This window comes from Austrofundulus limnaeus, unplaced genomic scaffold, assembly GCF_001266775.1.
Source record: "Austrofundulus limnaeus strain Quisiro unplaced genomic scaffold, Austrofundulus_limnaeus-1.0 Scaffold98, whole genome shotgun sequence".
NCBI lineage: Eukaryota > Metazoa > Chordata > Actinopteri > Cyprinodontiformes > Rivulidae > Austrofundulus > Austrofundulus limnaeus.
The window spans coordinates 465,311-480,603 of NW_013952500.1; the positions used below are offsets into that span (position 1 = coordinate 465,311).

The 15,293-nt window shown below is 38.8% G+C and overlaps 1 protein-coding gene across 1 annotated transcript in view; it reads right to left on the minus strand.

Moving 5' to 3' along the window:
• LOC106520850 (dolichyl-diphosphooligosaccharide--protein glycosyltransferase subunit STT3B) overlaps nt 1-15,293 on the minus strand; it is a 110,000-nt gene that overhangs the window by 65,775 nt on the left and 28,932 nt on the right. The window contains exon 2 of the mRNA XM_014013112.1: nt 771-879. Coding sequence (XP_013868566.1) covers nt 771-879 — 109 coding nt within the window. The remainder of the gene's footprint in view (nt 1-770; nt 880-15,293) is intronic.

Below are 15,293 nucleotides of genomic sequence, written 5' to 3' on the forward strand. Positions count from 1 at the left end.
TTTAATAGGTTGCTGAATGAGGAAAATAGATAAAAGATTAAAATATGATTCTTAGATGTAAAACTAATATTAATTTATCATAATTAGAATTTATTTGCATTTAGAATTTATGATTTTTCTCTAATTCTTTATGTTTTTCTTCCTTCTTGTTGGTTTGCACCCCCTACTGAGTCAGACCAGGAGTTCTGCTCGCCTCTTTTCCTTCGTCCTGAACCTTTTTGCTGTTTATCAAATAACTTTGAGCCTCGGCCAGAAAAAGAGACTGGAGCGTTTTATATTTCTGGCCCGAGAGGAGGAGGAAACAAGTGGTGGACTGAGGTCCCCCCCTCACACGGGACGTACTTCTTCCTCGCGACGCAGCGCGCATCAAATCAGACCATCATTTAAAAAAATTAAATGTGGCGTATACCTTTTATCATTACTTCAGATCTACTTGGCCTAGCAACACAATTTAAAAACTGGTTTAAAGTTTGAAGTCTCTACTTTTCACTCGAGGGTCTCAGAGAGGGCGGATCTTTACAGATAGTATTTTTTCCTTCCCAAACTTTATATAGGTCAGCCAGCATTGACAACGCTCTGCGGGTGACGTAAACGGCTCCGCGACATGGCGAGAGACGCATAAATCGCACGACACAACGACTCGATAATGAAATTCGTTGCCAGCGCTTTTAATAATCGATTTTTATCGATTCGTTGTTGTAGCCCTAAAACCAGTTAAGAGTAATAAATATGAGCAGTTGGACTAGTTTGTCCCAAGAAAAAAAACTTACTGTTCCACCAACAATCCTGCCCAACGGGTACCAGGCCCTTTCATCAAACCAGTTGAGGAACTCATAGAAGCCATTGGTGGTGAGATGATGCGTTGATCTGTAGTTGAACCTAAAACAAAAGAAAAAAGATGGTTGAGAAAATAAAGGGAAAGTGTTTACATGCAGTACATAAAAACATGTTTTCCATAAGATTTTAGTTGTGCACAAAGATTTGGTTTGCTGCAGGAGAGGCCTTGAATTGTTGGGAGAGAGAAAAGAAAGCTCCCCATTGACAATGTGAGTCTTTGTGGCATTGCTAACAACTTCTAAGGTCAGTCCTCAGAAAGAAAAAAAAAGCTAGATGAAAGTGTTTCACTCATACTGTGACATTCCTTAAAAACAAAGCCTGCTTAGTTTAGAGGTCATTTTAATTCCAACCACTGGGTTCCACAGAGACAAAAAAGATCTGATGTTAGAAAAGAGAAATAAATGAAACAAAACCCTAAACTAGAACTGCAAACAGTTATGACAGACAACAAAAACCTGACACATGTGCTCCCCCAACACTYTATGGACCTGTCAAATTACTGGCTTGTAGGGTCACAAGTCATAATCTTGATGCCTATTTGTGTCACCAAGCTCCAAAGTTAAAAGGGGAGTTTACCACAGAAACCTCTACAATAATTCCCGACACAGAGTGCCTCCCAACTCTCTCCACCCACAAACCCAGCTAGTTTTTTGTCCAATGTCAGAAAAAGTGTTGGTTTTTTAGAATTAGTAAAAAATGTTATCAGTAGCTGTGTTTCCATTGCAAATGTGTCCAAAACTTTGTCGATATTCTGTTAATGTAAAAAAAACAGTTTTGCAACTGCGGTGTTTCCATTAAGAAATGCTATTAAAGTCACACGTGAATACGTTTCTTCTCGCGATAAGTCATTGCAAACATGGCGGCAATGGATGTAAACACATAGCATGTTGCTACCACRACACTAGCGCTCATCATCAGAGGAGACGTCGGCGTCTTTTATCGAGGCTTTCCAGWGACAAGTCCCTACTTGGGAGTGGCTACGTATGCTGTGATTTTGGGAAAYTGTAGTCRGTGAGTTTACTATTTTATACTACTTCTGTGATATTACTACTATTTCTACTTCCWGTTATTTTCTTCTKCATCGTCTTTTTCGCCAGTARAAACAGTCRGTTGTTGATCACATGACTCCCGTGATGCGAAAAAAGTGTTTCCATTGCAGTTTTGCGAAAAACACCAATTTTGATACGGCCGAAATACCACCTCATCCTTGCGCAAAAACGTTTTGTCGAAAAACGTATTTTTTCCGAAACTGACGTGTTTCCATTGAGCAAATTTTTTTTTCGAAATTCTAATTTGCGTATTTTCATGGTCAATGGAAACGCAGCTACTTAAAAGACTATTTACTATGTTTAGAAAGAAACCACACCAATAATTTGACAAAAAATATAAATTTTATTGCTTATTAATGCATGTTTCATTGACTGATTAGTTACTGYATTTGCCTCTGTGGGCTTAGACCTCTAATTATAGAATAAGACTTTCAACAGGCTTCAAATCCAAAGTGTAACCATGTTAAACTGAGGAAGCTGGAATGCTGTCAAACAGCAGAAAAAGCTGATACTGTAGGAAGAAAAAAGAAAACTGTTGCTGAGGAGAACAAATTCTCAGAGGCGGCTTCTTCACCACACAGCTAATTAATGTATGATGCATTATGGTACGATCTGAGGCTCAAATGCCTGACACGAAAATAATCCACGTACAGAGATGTGATAGCTGCAGAGAAGTTAGCTAAAGGGCAATTACCTGGGAGATGTATACCAGAGAGAACATGATAACCTCCTCTGTGACTAATAAGCTGTTATTCACAAGAGAAAGTATTTGATTCATATTTTATCAAGTAGGACAAATACCACTGCAGCAACCTGGAGCACTTCATTTTCAGGCTTTCAATGTCAGAGAGACAAGTACCTGTAACCTGGTGCAATGCTAACTTTTTTAATCACAAGTTAATTAAAAACAACTTTGATAATATTTTCCCTTCACACTAATTTCAGTTATATGTTTACACTACAAACTAAAAAAAAAGAAAAAACAAATCAGGGCTGGCATATTTGAGCTTTATAAAAACATAGTAGGCAAAAACGATTGTATTTGGTACATCTGTAGTGCTTGTTTTGTAATTTACAAGTAAACTTGCAGTTTTGGGGTTTATGCACATAAGTAGCAACTTGGGAGCTTTTAATTGAATTCAAATCATGATGGTATTTTAATGTTATACTGACTGGAGGAAGCAAAGTGATCAAAAGTTATAAGTGGAATTTATTTAATACCTTGAGGAACAAAGAAAAAAAAATAAGACTACTGCCTCCTAAAGTGATCTTGAAAAGCTATTAAGAAGCTGAAGAGCGCTTCTCCTCTGGGCTCCGCAGGCAATCACATTTTTCAACAACCTGAGGTCTGAGTCTGGGCACAGAACGGACAGGACGAACAATTCCTCCAACTGGAACGTGTGCTGCTCAAAAACAATCACAGACACCGAGTTTGCATCTCAGTTTTGGCTTAAAAACATATATACAAATTTAGCCCAGTTCTAAATATTTTATTTGCTTAGGGATAAGAAACTAAGAAACAAATATGCTCAATAACATTATAGCTTCAGTTTCATCTCCATGCGAGTCTTTCACTTACATAAGACTTTAATTTACTTCTTTGCAATTTAAAAAATTAACACTTTTAAGGCTAACTGTACAAAAATAAACTACTGAAATGGTGTAAAAAGACAAAGAGGTGGTAATTATTTAGGGTGTTTTCAGACCAGGAAAGTCCTTTGGTCTAATTGTTTGGTCCGGACCAAAAATGGACTTTTTTTTTTATTTGGTGCAGTTTGCATTCACATTGTGCTTTTTTGCAAATGAACTATAACTTGTAAACAAGGCCACGAGTGTGACGATCATTGCTCCCATTGGACAAAAAAAGGACAGGGGCGGGACTGAGCCACAGATCCAGAAGAAAACAAGGAAGTCCTGCGTGCTACGGTTCTGATGTGCACATTTTTGCTGATAGTACAACTGCAACAGCATTTAAAATGTCAGAAGCAGCTAATTTAATGGTGGTTCTGTGATGATATTCTAATTTTGGAGCGGCGTCAGTAAATGTGTCCCGCAACCCAAAGGAGACGAGGTGCTCTGCGTGTTCTGACCCACAACATGCCGGCAGYAGAGCTGCTAACAGGAGACGACGAAACAGGTATGTTTTCAGTTTATTTAGCTCAGCAACGGTGGCCTGTGAAGTCCAGAAAGGTGCATGTTTAATGCAGTTGGTTCGGTTAGAGTCCGGTCTGTTTTCACACCAGAAGCAAACTGAAGCAAACCGCACCAGAGTTCGTTTGGAAGCGGACCGAGACCACCTCAAAAAGCAGGTCTCGGTCTGGTTGTTTGATCCGCACCAGAGTTCACAGGAGTGTATTCACACCTGCACAAAAGGTCCGGACCAACGCTGGAAACGAACTCTGGTTCGTTTAAAGCGGAGAAAATTATCAGGTATGAATACGACCTTAGAATAACATTYATGTTCTTTTAAAAATAATGTAAACTTAACTTTTATTTAATGTGCACAGCGTTCAATACAAGTTTTGCAGTAATAGTACATGATAATATATTATACAAAGAGGCTCTTCCAGTGATAATTTTCATGAAGACATCTACTAACACTGGAAGCTCCAGCAAGTCCTGAGCTAGAGAATCTGAAAGGAACCACTCTGTCCCTGTAGACTAAGTAAGTATTTAAAATTTAATTCAAGGTTAGAAAATTTAATAAAATGTACAATATTTAATTCTCTAAATTAATTCATTAATTTGATCTGATGTGCTTCCTGTCTAAGATCTTAAAAGCTTAATTATCCTTAATTATTCATGAAGGTCACAACCAGCTTCTTAGCTACAACAGAACTGAAAACAAAACTGAGAGCAAGAAACTACTTGCAGCATAAAAATCGATGGTTTCTGACAAGTCTGATTGTATAATACTTAAGTCTGCCTTTGTAACTTTGTGGCAAAGCTACAAAAACATATGCCCGTTTCTTTAAACGCTGAAGCAAACAGGGAAAAATCTACGGTGATCWGTATGGAAAATACAGTCAGTCAGGTGTGAGCGTTCTTCCACAGAGACACTGAATGTGGATGGAACTGGTCAGGCACTTCAGCCTCATTGTTCTGCAGCTGTCAAATCAGTGAGGCAAGGACCAAGCAAATTCAAAGAAAGCATTCTCAAAGACAACTCTGCACCCTGCCAAGTCAAATCCACAAAACCCATTTTCCATTGATCTCATAGACAGCTAAACTGAGTGCTTCATTCCTGCCCTTGTCACTTTGATGGGGGGAGATAATGTAGCTCTGCCAGCAGCATTAGCAATTTAATGCATAGCTGCCTGTATAGTTTCAGGCCACAAAGCCTGTGATGACTAGCAATGCCACTGCAGCCTCTCCTTGCACCAATTTAGCTCCGCGACAAGCAACACAAACCTAACAACACACCTCCAGATTGACATCTTATGTGAGGAGGAAGGGAAAATGTAGCCTCGATCAACTTCAAGTAATACGAGAAGATCAGGAGTGGCTTAGCTTTAGATCATTTGTGAAGCCCTGCAGGCATTATAATTTACTCTAATCATGGCCTGCTTCCATGATTACTAGCTTCCTATTCAAACATCATCGGCATGCCCGAGTCAGCTTCAAGGCTTTTTATAAGAAAGTTACCAAAACGGCTTAACCATTATTAAAAACATAACCAGGAGGAATTTGTATTTTCCTAACTGGTCCATGTTGGCTCTGCATTAAGGCTGCACAATATACTGTTTATTATTGCAATTTCGATGTGTGAAGTATTTATTCTGTGTGAGGAAAAATAAGGTAACCACATCACATTTTTTATCATAATTGCTTGTTTTCCTTATATTGTGCACCCCTAGTTTAACAAAATAACTTTTGATGCAAACCAGCACTCCGTGGACCAATCAGCTACAATAGGTGAATAATCTACATGTGAAAAATTAAAAGCTAAAAAAAGGCAGAAAAACTACATCCACACAACATAACACCAATAAGATGAGCAAATTTGAGCATTGTCAATATGTGTGATTTTTCAACAGACAGGAACCTATAAAAGAACAACACCAGCTGCGTTTCCATTGCAAATGTGTCCAAAACTTTGTCGATATTCTGTTAATGTTGAAAACACAGTTTCGCAACTGCGGTGTTTCCATTAAGTAAAAAATGCTATTAAAGTTACACATGAATACGTTTGTTCTCATGATAAGTCATTACAAACATGGCGGCAATGGATGTAAACACATAGCATGTTGCTACCRCGACACTAGTGCTCATCATCAGAGGAGACGTCGGTGTCTTTTATCGAGGCTTTCCAGCGACAAGTCTCCACTTGGGAGCGGCTACTTTTGCTGTGATTTTGGGAAGTTGTAGTCGGTGAGTTTACTATTTTATACTACTTCTGTGATATTACTACTATTTCTACTTCCTGTTATCTTCTTTGTCTTCGTCTTTTTCGCCAGTAGAAACAGCCGGTTGTTGATCACATGACTCCCGTGATGCGAAAAAAGTGTTTCCATTGCAGTTTTGCGAAAAACACCAATTTTGATACGGCCGAAATACCACCTCATCCTAGCGCAAAAACTTTGTCGAAAATGTAATTTTTTTTTTAAACTGACGTGTTTCCATTGAGTGAATTTATTTTCGAAATTCTAATTTGCAGATTTTCATGGTCAATGGAAACGCAGCTACTGACTATAATATTCAGTGTTTGTTAAAAAGTATATTTCCTAAACAGGAGGGATACGCACCTAACAATGACCCTCACTTACTAAGACAAACGTTTATTAGATAAGCAGTATCTGGAAGATTTAACCCAACTTATATTGGCAACTGTTTTAACAGCGTGATAACAGGATTACATCCAACTTTTATTGGTTTTCAAATAGTTTTAGATGTTTCATCTCTAGTATGTGTGATATTTTTCAGCGGCGGTCTTTTCAACTGACTCAATCTAACACCTCATTATGTGCTGGAAGGGTCACATTTAAAGAATGAGCGAGCCATCGGAAAACTTTCGAAAGTGGCGAGTGTCCAGCATGACTGCCATCATTTGTAAAGTGAAAGTGCCCTGGCATAAAAGAAAAGTCCAGAATTATGTGAGTTGAAAAACAATGTGAGACACTWTTGCTTTATTATATACAGGTTTTAGTTTGAAACCACTGCAGTGACTAAAAGTTTGGTACTGTGAAAAGGTTATTGTGAGTCCTCAAATGGCTAATCATGATTTTATGGATGAGGATTCACAGATTCGAATTAATGTGGGATAAGGGTCGGGACCTGACATTTTGTAGCTAAAAGATGATGCTTCAGATGAGGAGTGAATATATTTTTCACCCGGCGAGTGTCCTCAAAAAAATACATTTAAACAATATTCTTTGCTCAGTAGAATAACTGGATTCTGTAATGTGGGACTGTAATACTGTTCAATCTGAAATTAAATGGTCTAAGAAGTTGTTAATTTATAGAAATTATAAAAAACAAGTAAATGTCAGAAAAGATAATCACATACAGTATTAGGCTAATGGTTATGAAAACATAAAAAAAAACTACCAAAAAGGCAAAACTGAATCTCACAAATTGCAGTGGGTGAGCATGTTCTAGTAATGCACATAATTTTATTATAAGAATGTAAAGAACAGTTTCGTTTATTTTTATTGCAGGGCTATAAGAACTGCACTTTTACCCCCAAGCTACCAGGTGTAGAGTGTAAACTGTAAAATATGTCAACTCTGTTCAGAAGGAATAGGAAAAACACATGGGCACTCCATTTCAAACAAGAAAAAAATTGTAGTAAGCTTCGGCAATCAAGGGAAAATAACCAATTTAAAACATATTTTTAAACAGTGATTAGAATGAGATTAATAAAAGTCTGTCTAGATCAGATTTGGTGGATGAAGCAGCAGCTAGTAACACAAGTTTTGTTTGTGTGCCTTGGTGAGATTCATCATGCTGTCAGCATAAAAAAAGCCAAATTAATGAACTTATACTAATTACTAGCGATTGCTATTCTTAACAACTTCACGTTGAGTAATATGGATACTTTTAATACTTGTTGCCAAGTAAAACGTGACACCCCATTAGACAAAAATGAGCTTTAGCAGAATGTTTATTTCCTCCTCTACTGAAAAGCAAAATAGAAATTCCTACCTACATCTGTAGGTATGAAAGGAAAAACAAGACTGTTGAGATTTATTCAGTTCTGAAACTGAGCCGACTCAAAAGACTTTCACAAGGTATATGTGGTGGTTTGTGTTTACATCAATGTTCTGTCTCTTCCAGTAACAACAAAGTAGGGGTGTCACTTGTGGTTTAAGTTGGGTTCGATCTTGAGATGTTTCTGTATAAAATACGTAGTTGAGGTTAGGTGAAGGCACGCTGATGAGCTGTGGAAATCTCAAACCAGATTTGGAAAGCAGAGTACCCGTCGTTGGCAGCTGCATATTTTATACACAGTGCACAGATTTTTACTTCCCCAATGCACACAAACTTTCACTATGTACAACTATCTGCCACCACAGAATTGACTATAACCAACAAGTCCATCACTCCTAAATTATGCAATGTTGTGTGGGTTCAAATTAATCTTTCATACGCAGCAAACCTTAGGAGTGTAACAAAACATCAATCTACATCATATGAGCATATGATAATGCATCATATCATTTGCAGACTTGTGAACTCAAATTATAATCGTATTGAGACAGAATTTGTAATATCAAGAAACAAAGAAATATTAAATTTGGTGATTAAAGGTCTCGACACACGGGGAGCGTCAAACTACAGTGATTAACGGCTGTCATCGCAGCCAGGGTAAAACCCGACACACGGGACACGATAGCGATCGCAGCGTTGCGAATCGCGCTCTCAGGTCGCTTGTCTTCACAAAATTTGATTGGTTCTTGACTCTGAAGGGGGGTGTGCATTACGGACGTGTAAACTAAACAAATCTTGCGATGCTAATGATATTGAAAAGCAAACGCACATCAAGATACAATTTTATGAGGAAAAACTTACCATAAACTTCACCCTGGTGCCAATAAATTCCCACAAAGCTTTTTAGTAATCACTTGGTGAAAGTGTTAGCTAACTGCAGTGTGTAGCATACTCTCCTCTCATTGGTCAGTCAATGAAACCCTCGCTGATTGGTTGTACGCTAAGCGACAGCGACAAAAGTTGAACATTTTTCAACTTTCATATGTCGCGTCGCAAGCTCGCGTGTGCACGTGTACGAGCGCGAAATTTCACATGCGCTATTTTCGCCGGTCGCTTAGCTGGAGGAGGGCGAGCGATTGTCGCCTCACCGCACAGGCTCCATAGGAAATGAATGGAGAGCGAGCGATGCCGCCTCCCGTGTGTCGAGCCCTTTACACCCCTAGCGATCACATTTTTCAATCCATCTTCATCAACAACGGCTGTTTTTAAACAAAGAATGTAAAACAAGGGCAGCACRTCCTGACAATATAAAATATATTTTTGGCAAGTAAGCAACTTCCGCAAAGTACACTATCTGAAGGCTGAAGGTGTTGTTCGGTGTGCAGGAGGGAACCCAATATTGGCAAAAGACAATTCCTTCCCCCTCCTGCTTTAAAATTTACCCATCAAAATTGAAAGCTTCTACCAATTTGTGCAGAACACCTGCCAGGATTTGCATGCCTGAGAATCTGTATGCATCCCACAGGAACGTGTTTTATCTACAGGGTGCATGCAGATCACAGCACAGTGAGAGGAGCGCACTAGAAAACAGACTCAAGACACCCCACCATTTCTACCTTTACCTCTGATTGTCATACGTGACAACACCGGCTACAGTTACAGAACACGTGGTTTTAACTTGAGCTACTAAAACTAGCTGAGCATAAACCACGACTTCATTTCAGCTGCTGCGAGGAGAAATGAAGGAGCAAGCATTTGGTCAGTTCCTGAAAATAGCAGGCACGTAGGGCTGGGCGGTATGACCTCAAATTCAATTTATACCATATCACGGTATAAATTGAACCCCTTCACGGTAACGGTATATATCGCGGTAGAGAATTATCATAAAAAGTTAAGATAATGTAATTTTTAGAGCATTTTTTTGCAGAAAACTGTAATTTTAATTAAACCCAACGTTTTTGCTTTAATTTCTGCCTGCTGAACTTATCAGCTGCTCTGCTGTGAGCTCATCATCATCATCAGAGCAGAAGCCAACTTTACATTAGCAAGATGGATTTACGACTGAACGAACTTCCACGTCTTTTTTTTAATGATATCTGTGGGTAACAATACATAAAAAACAAGTTTTTTTCCTCTGACAGTTGGGTGTGGAAAAACTACAGTTGTTAAAGCTTCACTCTACATGATGTGCAGCGAGAGGAGAGGAGAGGGAAGAGGAAATGATTCTGCGACACGACGTAACTTTTCTACAGCAGGAGGAGGAAATTTTGAGGATTTATCCTCTCTGTACGCGTTTTAAAACGCAAGAATTTCTTCATTATATTTCGAACTCCTGCTCAGTTGTCTCTGCGCTCGCAGCCCTGTTCACACAGGTGCGATGATGTAATGACGATAGGACRGTAGGGTATAAATTTCTACCGTCGGCCAACTTCATACCGTTTCTACCGTCTACCGCGCAGCCCTACATGCACATTTGACTCAGTTACTAACACAACAAATTTTAGCTCAGCATCTGCAATTCTGACCAAGTTACAGCCAGTTTTGTGTTGGCTTATGGAGACTAGTTGTAGCAGCCATCTTGAATTGGATGGCACAGAGACCGCCCATGTCTCCTGCAGGCTCTCCGGTGAAACTGAAAGTGAAACTGAAACTGCTGAGCTCCACTACTTCTCACTCAGTGAAGCTCTTTTCAGATTAAAATATACCTTTGAGGAAATGTATTTTCAGATGCCAAGGAAACTGCATCACAGCAGCCCCCCCCCCCAACACACACACACACATTGAAATGGGCGAGACAGAAGCAGAAGGTGGTTCTTAAAGAGACAGAGGCCAATTTCAAGGCGTTTAGATGAGGAAGTGATAAGAAGATAAGTTTATTTTCTATTTAAACATAAAAACAGCATTTTAATTACAGCTAAAGGTGACAGATACTTTATTAAGGTATAGTATATAAATATATGCCCGAGAAACACATAATATTGCCCCTTTAAATATTTTCCAGGAGTGTCTGTCCTGCCTTCCTGCTTCAACACACCTGATGCAAACTAAATAATTACCTCCTTAACAGGAGTTCCCTAAAAGCTTGTAAATTTTCTTTATTTAAACCAGGTGTGTTGAAGCAGGCAAACATCAAGCATTTGACACCTATGACATTTTTAGTTCACAGCACTCATCTTTTAATCTTAACAGATTAATTTACACTCTACTTTTGTTCAAAATTTCAAGTTAAACATTTGTTTAACTTGAAATTAAAGGCAGAAAAGGGGTAGGTTGTGTTGAATTTGTTATTTCAGTCTCTTCTACAGAATATATTTGGAGTTCTACAGTCAAAATGCCTCCAAGGAGCAGTGGCACGTTTAAAATCTGCAGTGAGTCAGCAAACATGTTCAACCTGAAATGCTGATAATGTAATAAGCACATGAGGATCTGGGTCATCTTATCTATAATTTAATAAAAAAAATCCTCCATTTCTATCTGCTGTCTGCAGACTAGACAGATAAATCTGTACACATCTAAATACATGGTGTCACATATTCCAATTAAAAACAAGCTTCACATCACTTTTTTACAGTGGCTGTTCACATCTGCTTATTAAAACTTAAATTAAAACATGCACAAGTACTTCACAGAGAATAAAGAAATTACAGGTGCGTGTATAAGGTTTTAAGAGTCATGGAAGTGGATTCAGTCATTTCAAARGGTTGATTTGGTACAGAGATTTATTTCACACTCCACAGCATCTTGGATTTTGATATACTGAGATACGGTATGCGATCTGAATAGAAATGTTTTATTGTGATGCAGCTTCCTGCTGTGTTGTGATAAGGAATTTGACTGAGACCAAAGTCTGTATCGTTTAGATGAACATTATCTTTGTGAATTATCTCATTTCAAAGTTTGCAAACTTCTGTGACGACCCATCAACACTGCCTCCATTGTGCTCCAACCATTGTCAACAGACAATACAGTATGAACAAACTCAGTGAAAAATAAGAGTTATAACAAGAAAAGTAGGCCAGTCTAGATCGAATGTCACCTGATGCTGTTTATGACTTCAGGGAGGTTTTATTTATTGGTTTTAATATTTCAACATGTCATTGTTGGCTCGTGTTTTTATTATCTCTTGTGTCAGTTATTTTAATTTAATACTGGTCCAGAATACAGCTTGAAAATGTCAATCCAAGCTTTATGTACTGTACGACAGAAATATATTTTTGGCTTTTCTGTAGTAAAAATAAGAGGAGAGATTTTTAATCCAAAGAGGTACAGCTATACAGAGAACAATTTTAGTGAAATAAAAACAGGGGTGTGGATAACGGAGTCAAGTTTATTTAAAAAGGTTGGGTTGAATGAAATAGATTCAGTTTCCAGTGGTTATTGTGAGAGCCTGAAGACACAAAGCTTAATCTGTCAGAATGTGCAAAACTAGTTAAGTTTCTCCTCAAGTGAGCAGCATCGCTCTGATTTCCCTGCAGCTTAGCTTTCCGTGTCCTCCGAGCGTCCCTGAGTGGACACGGACAACATAAAAACGGGAGAAAGCTTTGGGTGTGTAAACAAGATATTTGCACATGGGTCCTCACAGGGACAGCCCAGAAATAGCTTATTTACACCAATTAACTCTCACGTCAGCTGACTGAACATAGCTGGTTAATTTAGGATCCCCCCMAGCAAAAGAACGATTCATTAAAAAGGATTCCAGGAGTGACGTTCTATTACTTCWACCTATAACCAGCACTTTAAATCAGAATCRTTTATTTAAAATCCAATAGAATGTCTGCTTTTCTGCACAGCTCACTTTTGCCTCCTGGGTGTAGTAAGAGATATTATGCAGGTGAACTCATCCTCCATCCGTATTCAAGTATCCCTGCTCTCGGCTTGAAAGACTGCCACCCAGAGTGGGCACAGCTGTCTCACTCTGGGGTTAGACAAGAACCCGAGAAYGGCCTTCATGCTGCGAGGCTTTTCTGTTTAGAGACCCGATGCTCAGGTTTCTCGACCCAGAGCAGCAATAGGARGAAAATACATAATTCCTGTCAATTAATAAGAGGCTTGGGTGGACTTGAAAAAGACAACTGTGTTTCTAAAAGCAAGAGAAAGTCCCTGAAAAAAAATTAAGAAAGCGTTAAAAAGAAATGCAACCTTGTTTTCTTGAATATTTTCCAAACCTTTGTTTTTTTCCAGGTCAAATGACTTTCAATTTCTCTATTTCCTCAATGTGGCAAAGCCAATAAGCTCAACAACAAAATGCAAAATTTTGAGTCATATAAAAGGTCTTTAAAAAAGAAAACTTCAAAGGCAATAAAAGACTTGAGTCCATTTAATAGGTAAGGAGGGGGAAAAAGGAAATGTGATGTTCCCAAAAGCACAAAGTCACTCAGTTTCAAATAGCGGTGTGCGAATCAAAAGGAAATGGATGAAAGGCGCACCAATTTCACATTTATCCAAGGAGTCCACCGGGACAGAGGCTTCTCTTTTATCAAAACCTACTGTTACCATCAAACAAAAATTAGGGGAAGCACTTAAGAGGGGATCCAGGCTTCAACGCCAGGAAGCAGCGTATTCCAGAGACCGGGACTAATTACTGGCACTGAAAGAGTGTAGTTGTCATAACGATTGGTTAATCAATAGGCAATCAAAGCTGCAAACACCGAGAACAAACAGCACCCACGCTCTCATATTTCTATCAAGTTTCAAAACAACTCAGCATTAAAGACGTAAAAATGCTGGCAGGTCTACATGCAGCAGGAATGTGGAAAACATTAGGCACAACTCTTGGTTATGTGCTGAAACTGGTCCTAAAAGTCAATTTTGTACCTGTGAAGAAACTTACCGTATTTATTCAAGTATAATATGTAAAATCAAAACCATAAAATCATCCATAAAGTTGGGGGGTAGTATTATACTCTGATAAATATTTTTACTTTTGTATTTTAACTGAATCGGCTTCATTCACAATATGCCTGAGTCCAGAAATGAGACCGTGTCGTAAAARGCAGTTGAAACGAGCTTACAGACACTCCTCTGTGCTTCAGAGCGAGATAATAGGCGACATGATGTGAAAAAAAGGGGGGAAAGTATTCCTGCACCTTAGTAATGATAGTGAACTAAAGACATTAGCGTGTGACCGGGCCGCTCCTCGAACAACAACAAACACATGTTCGTCTGTAATGGCTGCCWTCTACCGGTGTTCTGAAAAAGTTTGTATCCCTAAAAAAATGTTTCCCCACCAGAGGGGGCGCTCGCGAGTAGGAAGTAATCTGCTTTTCCCCCACAAGATGGCCCAAATCTCATGTGAAGTCTCTGACTTTTGTGTTGGCGCCTCCTGGTGGACTATGTGTAAAATGCCAGAATTCATATGATGCTGCTACRGCTGATATACTGTATATTTGTTGTCAAAATACCTTTTAGTAGAGCTGGGCGGTATGACCCAAATTTTATATCATGGTATTTTCAACAATTACACCGGTTTCTCTGTATTTGACGGTATTTTTTTCCTCACAGCTCAGCTGATAATAAAATGTACAAACTTTGCTTATTGACTTTTTTCTTTTACTGTACCTCTGTATCACTGTTTCCCTCCTCTTGTACGTCTTTTCTTCTTTGCCTGGTTGTAGACAGTAATCATGCATTTAGGTCAGATCGTGAAGGGTTGAGAAAAAATCATTCTCTGGTCTATCGTTGTGTGTTAATAAAATTTAAAACGACAACTCACCTTGCACACCAGTCAACTTCGCAACACTACAAAACTACTTCCCCCCCTGGCTTTTCACAATAGAAGCACGCTAGAGTTTCCATGCAATATTGTCTCCATTATAACGTAGCGCATTAAATCTAACTGTGCACGTCATTGAAGAGTTGTTTACTACATTCAGCGATGGTGAAAACGGGATGTTTTTTTTACGTCAGACCATATAAGCAGCTGAAAGACATCACCCGCCGCCCGTTGTTCCAACAATAACGTCAGCATGCTAATGCGCTTAGCGGTGCTGCAAGGAAACGTGTCCCCAGGGTAACAGTTCACTGGCGGCCGCGACGAAACATTCCGCACGTGTTCAGGCTATTTACACMGGTATTCAGAAAAGTCATATCATAACAAAAATAAAAACCGGTTTTCGGTACAAAACGGTATACCGCCCAGCACTACCTTTTAGTACATATGTTGTTAAAATAAAATGAAGTCCAACGATCATTTTACTGATATGTATAGTGCTGCCACGATTAATCGATTAATCGACGACTAATCGATTATTAAAATAA